The sequence below is a fragment of the Bison bison genome, unplaced genomic scaffold (genome assembly GCF_000754665.1).
Source record: "Bison bison bison isolate TAMUID 2011002044 unplaced genomic scaffold, Bison_UMD1.0 scf7180017864453, whole genome shotgun sequence".
Classification (NCBI taxonomy): domain Eukaryota; kingdom Metazoa; phylum Chordata; class Mammalia; order Artiodactyla; family Bovidae; genus Bison; species Bison bison.
Window position 1 is genome coordinate 2,105,809 of NW_011495015.1, and position 14,700 is coordinate 2,120,508.

At 37.3% G+C, this 14,700-nt stretch overlaps 1 protein-coding gene across 3 annotated transcripts in view; it reads right to left on the reverse strand.

The window, feature by feature from the left end:
- ANKRD12 (ankyrin repeat domain 12) overlaps positions 1-14,700 on the reverse strand; it is a 98,764-nt gene that overhangs the window by 62,094 nt on the left and 21,970 nt on the right. For 2 of the 3 annotated variants that reach the window (XM_010859087.1, XM_010859085.1), the window contains exon 1: positions 2,493-5,090. In XM_010859087.1, coding sequence (XP_010857389.1) covers positions 2,493-2,579 — 87 coding nt within the window. In that variant the 5' untranslated portion in view covers positions 2,580-5,090. Of the gene's footprint in view, positions 1-2,492; positions 5,091-14,700 lie in introns of those variants that run through there. The other variant, XM_010859086.1, reaches the window with a different exon arrangement.

Here is a 14,700-nt window from a genome sequence, read left to right on the forward strand (position 1 = left end):
CTGATCTCCTTTAGAATGGACTGGTTGGATCTCCCTGCAGTCCAAGGGACTCTCAAGAGTCTTCTCCAACACCACAGTTCAAAAGCATCAATTCTTCAGCCCTCAGCTTTCTTCACAGTCCAACTCTCACATCCATACATGACCACAGGAAAAACCATAGCCTTTACTAGATGGACCTTTGTTGGCAAAGTAATGTCTCTGCTTTTGAATATGCTATCTAGGTTGGTCATAACTTTCCTTCCAAGGAGCAAGCGTCTTTTAATTTCATGGCTGCAGTCACCATCTGCAGTGATTTTGGAGCCCAGAAAAATAAAGTTTGACACTATTTCCACTGTTTCCCCATCTATTTCCCATGAAGTGATGGGACCAGATGCCATGATCTTCGTTTTCTGAATGTTGAGCTTTAAGCCAACTTTTTCACTCTCCACTTTCACTTTCATCAAGAGGCTTTTGACTTCCTCTTCACTTTCTGCCACAAGGGTGGTGTCATCTGCATATCTGAGGTTATTGATATTTCTCCCGGCAATCTTGATGCCAGCTTGTGTTTCTTCCAGTCCAGCATTTCTCATGATGTACTCTTCATAGAAGTTAAATAAGCAGGGTGACAATATGCAGCCTTGACATACTCCTTTTCCTATTTGGAACCAGTCTGTCGTTCCATGTCCAGTTCTAACTGTTGCTTCCTGACCTGCATACAGGCTTCTCAAGAGGCAGGTCAGGTGGGCTGGTATTCCCATCTCTTTCAGAATTGTCCACAGTTTATTGTGATCCACACAGTCAAAGGCTTTGGCATAGTCAATAAAGCAGAAATAGATGTTTTTCTGGAACTCTCTTGCCTTTTCCATGATCCAGAGGATGTTACAGCAATTTGATCTCTGATTCCTCTGCCTTTTCTAAAACCAGCTTGAACATCTGGAAGTTCACGGTTCATGTATTGCTGAAGCCTGGCTTGGAGAATTTTGAGCATTACTTTACTAGCATGTGAGATGAGTGCAATTGTGCGGTAGTTTGAGCATTCTTTGGCATTGCCTCTTTGGGATTGGAATGAAAACTGACCTTTTCCAGTCCTGTGGCCACTGCTGAGTTTTCCAAATTTGCTGGCATACTGAGTGCAGCACTTTTACAGCATCATCTTCCAGGATTTAAAATAGCTCAACTGGAATTCCATCACCTCCACTAGCTTTGTTCGTAGTGATGCTTTCTAAGGCCCACTTGACTTCACATTCCAGGATGTCTGGCTCTAGGTTGGTGATCACACCATCATGATTATCTGGGTCGTGAAGATCTTTTTTGTACAGTCCTTCTGTGTATTCTTGCCATCTCTTCTTAATATCTTCTGCTTCGGTTAGGTCCCTACCATTTCTGTCCTTTATCGAGCCCATCTTTGCATGAAATGTTCCCTTGATCTCTAATTTTCTTGAGGAGATCTCTAGTCTTTCCCATTCTGTTGTTTTCCTCTATTTCTTTGCATTGATCGCTGAGGAAGGTTTTCTTATCTCTTCTTGCTATTCTTTGGAACTCTGCATTCAGATGCTTCTATCTTTCCTTTTCTCTTTGGCTTTTCACTTCTCTTCTTTTCACAGCTATTTGTAAGGGCTCCCCAGACAGGCATTTTGCTTTTTTGCATTTCTTTCCCATGGGGATGGTCTTGATCCCTGTCTCCTGTACAATGTCACGAACCTCCATCCATAGTTCATCAGGCACTCTATCAGATCTAGTCCCTTAAATCTATTTCTCACTTCCACTGTATAATCATAAAGGTTTAGAGGTTTAGAGGGCCTAAATTAAATAGGAATGGTGAAGGATAGTTGTAAAAGGGCAGAATCACTGGCAAGGACTAATAACGAAGAACAAAAACAGTTAACATTTATTGAGTACTTGTTACTGTGTAACAAGCATTGTATTAGATACAACAGTTTAGTCATTTCACTGTTACAACAATTCTAGAAAGTACCACTGTCCTCTATTACACTGAAGTTGGAAAAATTACATAAGATTTATCCAAAGTTACAGACATGTAAAACTGAATAGCTATTGTATTTGTGTGTTCTGCTACCAGGAGTCAGGGGGAAGAAATAAAAAATGACTGTGAAGTCTTGGATCCCCCACCCCATGATTATTTCTCAAGTTAACTGTGCAATCTTAGTAATTTTGTTACCTTAGGGAATGAAAAACAATCTCACCCCCAGGATTTGCCTTCCATACTACTTTTTATTTGATGGATAATTATTAATATTAAAAATACTAAATCATGGGAATTCCCTGGCACCTTAATTCAGTGTTTAGGACATCTAACTACTTCACTGCAGAGGGCCAGGTTCAACCCCTGGAAGGGCAACTAAGATCTGGCAAGCTTCTAAGTATGCCCAAAATTAAATAAATAAAACCTACAACTAGAGAAGTTTTTAAAAAAGTATATAAAAGTACTAAATCAGGAGGTTTTATTTCACAATTTCCAAAGAGTCGACAAAATCTTTAGCATAATCATATACCTTTCTTCCATATGGTTTTTCTACCATATTGCTGTCACTGTCAGAATTTTCACTCTGAACTGGTTTTGTGAACCCAGATTTGGGCATCTTATAGCTGTTCAGCTAGCTTCTTCTTCTGTCAGTCTTCTCATCCTGGATCTGTAAAGAATGGATATATAAGGGTTATTTGTAAAGGTATGCAATAAAACCTACTTAAAGTTTATGCACCACAATTAGTGCAATTTGGTTTCCTCGATGTCTCTATAAGGTCATTTCTTAGGTAGGTTATCTTAGCCTAAAGTAAGCTTTCATTTAGTGATCTAAGCTTTTAATCACAGATCTCCTATTTAAGTCCATTCAGCTTGCCACTGAAAAGAAGAAAACTACTATTATATCACTTTCCATCTTCTCTAGACTAGTATCTAACCTTAGTTTTTGGGGTAACCAGCCATGTCGAAGTGGAAGTTAAGTGTCTGTCACCCTGCCCAGCATGGCTCCAGCAGTTGTAGCTCATAACAGATTCTCTGGTAGTTCTGCATTGGTCTGGAAATTATTTCTAATTATTTCTAGGTATGATGAGTAATTTTACAACATCTAATGCTATTTTCAATAAAGTCCTCACTACTTAAAATCCCCAGAGTGGTTTCTTTTCATTCACTGAACTCCCAGACACCTCCAGGTATTTAGTCACTCTATAGCCTATACATTGATTTAATCCTTATCATACTGTAATTGTCACTTTATGTATTGTTTTCTTTCCAACTTGTTTAGTCTTCTGTCTCCTGCTCTACAAACTGATTTAATAGATCAAAGAGCCTCTTGGAAGCTGTTGCTTGAGAGATCCAGAAAAAATTCCAAAATGTGGGTTTTACAATACAAAACAGGTAGCCATGAGGCTAGACCTGTGTTGCTGTCTGTTAGCCACATAGGGTTGTTGAAAGTTAAATTAATTAAAAATTGCTCCCACACTACATAGTACATCTGTATTGTTGGCACCGTTATCTGTTCTTGACCACAGAAAGCTCTCCTGCACAGCCTCCGGCTACACTGAGGCTGTCGGCCAATGGGAGCAGAACTTGGGCCACAGCAACTAGCCTAACAACTGACAACCCTAATTTTAACCACTTCATGCTGTAAATTTCCTATAAGGGGGTTTGGATCTAAGTATGATACATTCTAGGATCTATACAAATTACTGAAATCCAGACATTCGGAATAGAAAATTAGTATAAATCTATATTCTTCAAACTGGTACTTTAAAATTTGTGGTTTCAATAGAAACATAACCAAAATATCCTTAACTGAACTGAGTTAATTGGTAAATTATCAAAACTAGTTTAAATTAACCTGAATGTAGCCAAATTAGAGTATACTGCAACACATTAAACTTCCAGAGTTTAAATAGTTCAAATCTTTCATTTTATAGAGCAGGAAGCAAACTTCAAGAAATAAAGGGAAAATATTGACACTATACCAAAGAGGTAAAGTTTCCCTTGGGGTCATTTAACTGTTTCTACTGTTACTATATAAACAGAGTCATTTAAACATAGCACTGTCCTCAAAGCCAGCTCTATGCAAAGCTTACAGAGTTAAGAGTTACAAGTCATATCTAAACAGAAAAATTCTGACTCAAAAGCAAAACTGAGCTGCATAGTATCAATATGCACTAACCCAGGCGAGACTATGAAGATAAAGCAGTATCTCTTTTGTAGATCAAGTGAAACAAGTCACTGGTGAATGAAGAAATGTCATGAATATTTTTTTAATTAAAATTAAACTTGGCAAAAATATTATATTAATAGACTGTTGGAAAAAGCTATTATTATTCAATAACTGCATTTGGAAAATCTCAGCAGCAAGAAAACTGACAACTGGATTTTGAAAATATTAGTCAGTCAAGTATTTGATATGTAATTAGGTTCTGGGCCTCAGATATATAATGTAATCATTAGAATGATTGATGCACAAAGAGGTGATCAAAATCACATTGGGTAAGTAAAACTTGAATCTTTAAAGATGTACAAATAACCCAACAGAAGGCAGAAACAGAAATACTGAGGAATGAAAAACAGAGGAACACACAAAACAGTAATAAAATGATAGACCTAATTGAAACATAGCAATAATTATATAAAATGCAAACACGAAAAACACCAATTAAAAGACACAGATTGTCAGAGAAGAGGGAAACAATGATCAAACTATGTATTACTAATAAATTCACTTCAAATATAATGGTATGAGTAGATTAAAAGTAAAAGAATGGAAAAAGACATGCCATGCAAGCATACTCAAAGGAAAGCTGGAGTAACTATATTAATATCAGACAAAACAGATCTCAAAGCAAAGAGGGACATTACATATTACATACCAATAAAAGGACCAGTTCACGGAACATATATCTAAATAGCAACAGACCTTCAAAGTGCAAGAAATAAAAATCAATGAAACTGACAGAAGAAATAACCAAATTGATAGTTATAGTTAGAGGCTCACTACTAAGTAAGACAGAATATCAGCAAAGATAGAAAAGGACTGAAAAAATGCCATCAATGTGGACTGGATTTAATTGACATTTATAGAAAATTCTTCAAGAAAATTTTATAGAAAAATTTCTGCAAGAAAATTAGATACCAAGGGAACATTTCATGCAAAGATGGGCGCAATAAAAGGACAGAAATGGTATGGACCTAACAGAAGCAGAAGATATTAAGAAGAGGTGGCAAGAACACACAGAAGAACTATACAAAAAAGATCTTCACAACCCAGATAATCACGATGGTGTGATCACCAACCTAGAGCCTGACATCCTGGAATGTGAAGTCAAGTGGGCCTTAGGAAGCATCACTGCGAACAGAACTAGTGGAGGTGATGGAATTCCCGTTGAGCTATTTCAAACCCTAAAAGGTGACGCTATTAAAGTGCTGCACTCAATATGCCAGCAAATTTGGAAAACTCAGCAGTGGCCACAGGACTGGAAAAGGTCAGTTTTCATTCCAATCCCAAAGAAAGGCAATGCCAAAGAATGTTCAAACTACTGAACAACTGCACTCATTTCACACACTAGCAAAGTAAAGCTCAAAATTCTCCAAGCCAGGCTTCAACAATACGTGAACTGCGAACTTCCGGATGTTCAAGCTGGATTTAGAAAAGGCAGAGGAACTAGAGATCAAATTGCCAAAATCTGCTGGATCATCGAAAAGCAAGAGAGTTCCAGAAAAACATCTGCTTCTGCTTTATTGACTACACCAAAGCCTTTGACTGTGTGGATCACAACAAACTGTGGAAAATTCTTAGAGATGGGAATACCAGACCACCTGACCTGTCTCCTGAGAAATCTGTATGCACGTCAAGAGGCATTTAGAACTGGACAAGGAACAACAGACTGGTTCCAAATTGGGAAACGCGTATGTCAAGGCTGTATATTGTCACTCCATTTATTTAACTTATAGGCAGAGTACATCATGAGAAATGCTGGAATGGATGAAGCACAAGCTGCAATCAAGATTGCTGGGAGAAATATCCATAACCTCAGATATGCAGATGACACCATTTTTATGGCAGAAAGTGAAGAACTAAAGAGCCTCTTGATGAAAGTGAAAGAGGAGAGTGAAAAAACTGGCTTAAAACCCAACATTCAGAAAACTAAGATCATGGCATCTGGTCCAATCACTTCGTGGCAAATAGATGGGGAAACAATGGACTCAGTGACAGATGATCTTTTTGTGCTCCAAAATCACTGCAGATGGTGACTGCAGTCATGAAAGTAAAAGATGCTTGCTCCTTGGAAGAAAAATTATGACCAACCTAGACAGCACATTAAAAAGCAGAGACATTACTTTGCTAACAAAAGTCCATCTAGTCAAAGCTATGGTTTTTCCAGTAGTCATGTACAGATGTGACAGTTGGACTATAAAGAAAGCTGAGCGCCAAAGAATTGATGCTTTTGAAACTGTGGTGTTTGAAAAGACTCTTGAGAGTCCCCTGGACAGCAAAGAGATCCAATCAGTCCATCCTAAAGGAAGTCAGTCCTGAACATTCATTGGAAGGAATGATGCTGAAGCTGAAACTCCAATACTGGCCACCTGATGCGAAGAACTGACTCATTGCAAAAGATCCTGATGCTAGGAAAGATTGAAGGCAGGAGAAGGGGACAATAGAGGATGAGATGGTTGGATGGCATCACCAACTTGATGGACATGAGTTTGAGTAAGCTCTGGGAGCTGGTGGACAGGGAAGCCTGGCGTGCTGTAGTCCATTGGATCGCAAAGAGTTGGACACAACTGAGCAACTGAAATGATTTGAAATAAAAGAGAGAAAACCTATATAATCAAAATAATCAATGAAAAGGGGAGCATTACTACAGATACTAAAAATATCAATAAGTAAAGGACAATAGGGGAACATCACAAACTTAATACTAATAAATTCAAATTAAATGAAATAGACAAATTCCTTGAAAGGCACACACTACCAAAGCTCAATGAATAAGACAATCTCAATAGGTCAATACTTTTTAAATGACTCAATTTCATATTTAGAAAAAAAAACTCCTAGCATCAATGGTAAACTCTACAAAATCCTACAAAACTCTCCTGGAAAGGAAAGAGAATATATTTTACGAGTCCATCAGTACTCTGATAGCAAAATCAGTCTTTTACAAGAAAATTCCAGAGCAATATACTTTATAATCATATAACAAAACTGTCAACCAAATTTTAGTAAACTTGTAAAAATTGGTAAATTAGTTAAAAAAAAAAAATCCAACTATATAAAAAAAGATAATACATCATGACTTCGTGGGATTTACACAAGGAATTTGAGGTCACCTTAATGTTTGGCAATCGATCTAGGTAATTCACTGTATTAACAGCCTAAGAGAAATAACCATTTCAACAGATGCAGAAAAAGCATCCATTCATCTGTAACATCTAGCAGAAAACACAGGAGGATATTTTAGTGACCTTGGGTTAGCCAATATTTCTTAAATAGGCTATGAAAAGCAGAAATTTATTACAAAAGAAAATATATGGATTAAGTGGGACTTCACAGAGGATACTCTTGCACTTTAAATGACACTGTTAAGCAAATGAAGAGCAAGACATGCAGGGAGAAAATACCTGCAAACTATGTCGTTATAAAATACTTATATCCAGAATATATAAATAAATAACAGATCAATTAGGATAATCCAACCTTAAAAGAACAAAAGATTTAAACAGTCCAATGAATATACAGAAAAAGATGTCCAACCTCATTGGTCATCAGGAACATAATAATGAAATACCATTATATATCCATGAGAACGGCTAATATTAAACAGTAAGGAAGACCAAGTATTGGTGAAGATGTAGGGGAACCAGAACTCTTATATATACAGCCAAGGGTTAGATGGAAAGGCGAACTAGTACAGCGCTTTACAAGTGAAAATAGTTGGTGGTATCTTCCCAAAGCTAAGAAGAGTTATTCTTTACTTCCATCCTTTGTATGATAGTTTTGGTGACTATTACAACACTGCTTATTGTTCAACCTCCTTGCCCTAAGACTGCAGAGAGACAGCAATACCTGTTAAGGGCCAGCTGTCTGCAAGCTCTATGACAGACTTCCTTTGCTCTCTAACAGCTAAAAGAAACAGGCAAAAGTTTTGATTCTACCTTTTCAAAGGTGCTTCTTCCTTTACAATAAATACATTCTTGATTCTTATAGACCAAGGAGACCACATATTCATCTGACAGCAACTTAATTCTGGGGCTGACAATCCATAAATGTATGCTATTATATTCAAGAGTTTTTCTTCTCAGTCACAGTAGTAAAACATATCTTTTTCTAAAAGTGATTCAGCATTCTAAGTTTTTTTTTAATGATGTTCCTGTTTGTGATCATTCAAGGGATACTAAAAAAAATTATCTTTAATAGTATTGCTATCTGATTAACTTTGTTTCTAATAAACTATTCCAGTTGCTATTCAGAAGTACCAAGATAGTAAATATAGATACATCAAAAACTTGAGTATAAACTAAACATCCTTTGGATGAAGAAGCTGCATATATGCCATTTATTCTTTTACTGTAAGCACTTTAAGAACAAAGGTTGTTTTTTTTAAGCTGAGTCAAAATTATACCAAAAATTTATTAAATTTCCTACACAGTGGTGAGTAATGGATGGGTGAATATTTCTGGTTGGTTAATATCACTGTCTTGAACCATCTATATATTCAGTGTCACCTTCCACTGTTCCCCCTTCCTACATGCATGCTACTCTCAAAAACACACTTAGAAATTTCACAGCTCTCTAAATAGTCACAGACTCTGTACTTAGTACATTACATCATTTGATTACTAGTCAAAAAAATTGAATCCATTAACAACTTAAATTTATCAAGCAAATAAACAACAGTGGCCCCAGAAGTCCTTGATGATAAGTGCTATACATTTAGTATGTCTGAAATAGACTCAGGAATTTGTCATTTCAATAAATATCCCACTGGTTCTTATCATAAGGGAAGTTTGAAAAACAAATTAAATGATGGATTATTTTTAATCATATAAAAGATCTCAGAAAATAATTCACTTAGAAAAATTAAAAATAGGGGATTTCCCTACCATACTAAACACAATGTGTATATATGTGGGTGTGTGGATTACTATCTAATTTAAAAATAACCACATTAGGCAGCCTGATAGTCTCTTTAAAAACAAAACAAATCATTTTACTATCATTTCGTTTTTTCACAGAACGATAACTCTTTGGAAGAATATTTTAACTTACAATGAAATGGATTCTGAAGAGCATTCAAGCACTGGTATCATATTTAGTTTGTTCCTCTACAGGCTGTTAGTTACACCATAAACACTCCACAGCTTTCTTCTCCTACATTTATCTGTTTCTATTTTTTACAGGAAGATTTTAGAGCAACCATTAGTTTCTTGTCACTGCTTATTAATTATAACATTTAATACTGGCTTCCCTGGAAGTCGATTTTTTCCTCTAGACAGAAAAATTGTTTTAGTTATTGCTTTTTTGTATTTTTAAGTTTGAAATAGTCTCAACAGAAGCCTATAAACCACAGTTAACATTTCTTTCTTTTAGATTACAAGTAGAAAATGATTTAAGTTCTATCCAATTCTTTCAGCTTAGTTCAGCAGCTCAGTCATGTCCAACTCTTTGGGACCCCATGGACTGCAGCACACCAGGCCTCCCTGTCCATCACCATCTCCCAGAGCTTGCTCAAATTCATGTCCATCGAGCTGATGATGCCATCCAACCATCTCATCCTCTGTTGTCCCCTTCTCCTCTTGACTTCAGTCTTCCCAGCATCCGGGTCTTTTCCAATGAGTCAGTTCTTCGCATCAGGTGACCAAAGTAGTGAAGCTTCAGCATCAGTCCTTCCAATGAATATTCAGGACTGATTTCCTTTAAAATTAACTGGTTGGATTTACTTGCAGCCCAGGGGATTCTCTAGAGTCTTCTCCAACAACACAGTTCAAAAGCATCAATTCTTCGGTGCTCAGCTTTCTTTATGGTCCAACTCTTAACATCCACACATGACTACTGGAAAAACCGTAGCTTTGACTAGACGGACCTTTGTTAGCAAAGTAATGTCTCTGCTTTTTAATATGCTGTCTAGGCTGGTCATAACTTTTCTTCCAAGGAGCAAGCATCTTTTAATTTCATGGCTGCAGTCACCATCTGCAGTGATTTTAGAGCCCCAAAAGATAAAGTCTGTCACTGATTCCATTGTTTCCCCATCTATTTGCCATGAAGTGATGGGACCAGATGCCACGATCTTAGATTTTTGGATTTTGAGTTTTAAGCCAGCTCTTTCACTCTCCACTTTCATCAAAAGGCTCTTCAGTTTCTCTTCACTTTCTGCCATAAGGGTGGGGTCATCTGCATAGCTGAAGACACTGATATTTCTCCCAGCAATCTTGATTCCAGCTTGTGCTTTACATTTAAATGTAACTTTAAGCAGTATTTTTTTTTTTTTTTTAATTTTATTTATTTATTTGGCTGCTCCAGGTCTTAGTTGTAGCATGTGGGATCTAGCTCCCTGACCAGGGATCGAACCTGGGCCCCCTGCACTGAGAGCTCAGAGTCTTAGCCACTGGACCACCAGGGAAGTTCCCTAAGCAGTATTTTCTAAACTGATTTTTCAAAGCCTCCTTCATTGAGATCTCTAGAAACTGCTTTTGAGAGGGCAGGTGTAAAATCACAACTGGAAGAAAGTTACATATGTCACATCTCTTGACCTGTGTAAGGTGGTGGAAAAGATTTCATGTCTATCTACCTTATCAAATTCTTTTTAGTAGGAAAAATCATTCCACAAATTCTCTTGGATTATACACACATTTGCTTTAGCAAATGGAGTCTTATCAATTCATTTCTGAGATGAATTGATGAATTGAGATGAATTCTGAGACACAATGCACACTTGATGCTTGGGGGACACAATGCATGCATGCCCCACAGAAGTCCAGTTTATTGGAAATCTGCCAAATATTATTGTTGATATAAACGTATATCATTACTCACAAAGTTTAACCAAACAGGTGTAACAAGAACAGCAGAAGCAAATACAACTAACTCAAGAACAATGGTACACACAGATAAACATCCTTTTTGAAACAAGGTAACTGCAATGATGCTAAGTCTTGCCTGCAGGTCAGACAGAATAACTACCCTGGCTCTTCAATAAACATTTTTAAGTTTCTCTTTTTTATTTATGAACTGCCTGTTATACTAAAGCTTAAAGCTAACTATTTGGGGAGAAGTTTATCTTTTTAGCAGAGAGTATAAAATTGCCAACAGGAAGAGTCCAAACTTTGTTGAGAAGATACTCTAAAAAGCTACTCCAAATAAACTTTGGCACCATGTCTGTGGGGGAAAAAACTATCCAGCATGTCAAAAGGAGGGCAAGTTAAAAGACAAAGGAGAGAGAGAAGACGCTGGTGGGCTATAGGCAAGGTAAGAATGAGAGAAAAAACACCTTTGGTTGGCAGTACAGATGGAGAATTTTGGAGAACAGAAATAGATAACAGAACCTGTGAAGCTGTATGCTATGGTAAAAATCGACAGAAGCGTCCCTTTAAGAATTAAAGAAAAGTCTCTTTGAGACACTTCCTAGTCTTGCAGCTTTAGTGAGTACTGGACCCTCAGAACCAGTGCTTTAAACACCATTTTATTCTGTTGCCTTTAGTCACTCTTTCAACTGTAAGTCTGACTTAAAAATTCTTCATTGGGAAATCACAAACCACTATGCTTTTGTCTTTAGCTTCCATCTAAAAAACCAGAAGAGATCTAACTCAAAGTGTGCTAGCTAGTCTTCCCAACTAAGTTATCAGATATACTTGGCTTTAGCATAGCTCCAGAGTTACTTGGCAATGAGTACTTTTTTAAGAATCCATTTTTACCAAGGTAGTGGGGACAGGAAGAGAGAATTTTCCTACGATTGGACTAAGGTAAGTAGAAGTTTAAAAAATGTCAAAAACAAAGCAAAACAATACCCCCAAGAGAAAACAAGCAGAACAAAGTTACTGACACCAAGACACAGTAATGGAAAAATACAGACTATACAGATTAAAACAACTGAAACATAAACACAGATGCAACAAAGTGACAGTTTAAAATAATGCTTTCCCTCATTTCAACCCTAGGCTGATATTAATTTAAAGATGATCAAACTGTGCTGGCAGTATTTTTAGGTTTGATGAGGTGCTCCTTGATTGACATTACTACTTTTATGACATTTCAATTTACTCAAAATATGCTGTTCTTTTAGGCTCATGCCACCTGTTCAAACTTGCTTATCAGAAGCAAAGCAGAATATTTTTTTAAAGATACAGACTCTAACTTCATCTTTAGATCCACTGAAACGATACCTGGGGAGGCAAGACAAACACCGCTTTTTGAAAAGCTCCTTTGTACTGCCAGAGGAAGAGGGAAAACGGACTGGGTGCTCGACGGGTACAGGGTTTCTTTCTGGATGATGAAAATGTTCTGGAATTAGTGGTGACTGTTGTAAAGTATATAAATATATTTATATACTTAAATTTATAATATAAATATATATTATATATATAATGCATATTATAAATATATTATATAGTATATTATATATAAATATAATATACTTAAAACCACTGAATTGTACAATTATATTATAAGAATTTTATTTCAATAAAAAAATCTCCCTGGAAGTACACGTTAACAATTCTGAAATCACTACACATGTCCTCTGGAAACAAACATTTGAGAAAACGGACACTGGATGGTAGGAGATGGTCGTCTCCCCACAGGAGCAGGACGCTCCAGACAAGCAGGTCAGAAGAAGGCTGGAATGCGGCAGAGGATTACTGCCTGAGATATCAATATGAATTCATGTCTAGTCTGATGAAAGACGGTACAGAAAAACCTGAAGGATCTTTTTTGGCCAACCCAATGGCTACAGTTACACACAAAAGTATTCACAGATATACATATACAGAATTAGTAGACATACATATATTCCTTCCTGTCAGCTAAGTGAGCCCAGAAGCAACACCACCTCACTAACAAGGAGCACACCTAAGATCTTGGTTATTGTTACTTTTCTCCAATGAAAAGATTCTGGGCTCCTTAGAGAAATGGCTGATCCTACGACTGAGGCAGGACACAAACAAAGTCTGGAGACTCTCATACTGCCAGAGTAAGGACGTGCTCAAAAAATATGTAAACATATAAAGTTAACAATGGGAATATGTCAAAGGGATATAGATATCAACTGAAGGAGGTCCCCGTTGGCAAACTCACGATAATCTGAGCAACAGAGTAAGTAAAACAGTACTGGGTTATAATCCAAGGTATAAATATCTGTGTCCATACTGACACAAATAAATGATTAAGACAAAGAACAAGAGAGAACAAATTTTCCATGAAGAATTCCAGGTAGTTCATGGGGATTTTCTGCTCTCAAGGTGGTAGGACAAAACGCCCTACTCTGTTAAGTGTGGGCCACACAGTAACTTCCTTCCACAGAACACAACATGGAAAGGGGAGAAAGGATAAGTTGAAAAACCCTACAAATTCTAACTCAGCAAGGTGATCAAAGTTAGCATCAGTAGTAATAAATCATGTTGACAGTATGTACCTTTTTGATAACATGTGGTTAAAAGGGCATTTTACCTCTGTAATCTTCCTTCTCAAAATGCATAACCCCACGCTTTTCATAGGAAAAATAAAAGGTGAATTTCAATAGTGGGACATCTTACAAAAACACCTGACCAGTACTCTATAAAACTCTCAAGGTCATCAAAAACAACGACAATCTGAGAAACTATCACAGCCATGAGCACTTAAGGAGACATGATGACTAAATGTAATCGGGTATCATGAACAGGATCCTGGAACAAAGAAATGAAATTAGGTTAAAAACTATAGAGACCAGAATACAGGATGGATTGTCGTTAATAAGAATGTATCAATTATATAAATGTATACAGAGGACACTGATCACAGAGGACACTGGGGTGAGGTACACAGGAACTCTGTACTATCTCTGCAATTCTTCTGTGTATCTAAAACTATTCTAAAGCAAACAAGTTATTTTACAAAGAAGTTCCCCAGGTAGTTTTAATGGTTTGGGAACTGTTAAAGCAACATTTGCCTTGATCCTTTTCACAGAAAGCACCTGCATACCTACCCCCCAGTCACTCCACTCCATACTGACTTTTCTTCATTGACAGCCTTTATCTCTGCCTCAAAATCCTGCCCATTTTGGTTTTCTTGTCTCTCTCCCATCTCTATCCCATGCTCCAATCCCTTAGGTTATCTGACTTCTTAATATTAAAACCTTTTCACTCCACTTTCAGTTCAGTTCAGTTCAGTTGCTCAGTCGTGTCCGACTCTTTGCGACCCCATGAATCACAGCACGCCAGGCCTTCCTGTCCATCACCAACTCCCGGAGTTCACTCAGACTCATGTCCATCGAGTCAGTGATGCCATCCAGCCATCTCATCCTCTGTCATCCCCTTCTCCTCCTGCCCCCAATCCCTCCCAGCATCAGAGTCTTTTCCAATGAGTCAACTCTTCGCATGAGGTGGCCAAAGTACTGGAGTTTCAGCTTCAGCATCAGTCCTTCCAATGAACACCCAGGACTGATCTCCTTTAGGATGGAGTGGTTGGCTCTCCTTGCAGTCCAAGGGACTCTTCAAGAGTCTTCTCCAACACCACAGTTCAAAAGCATCAATTCTTC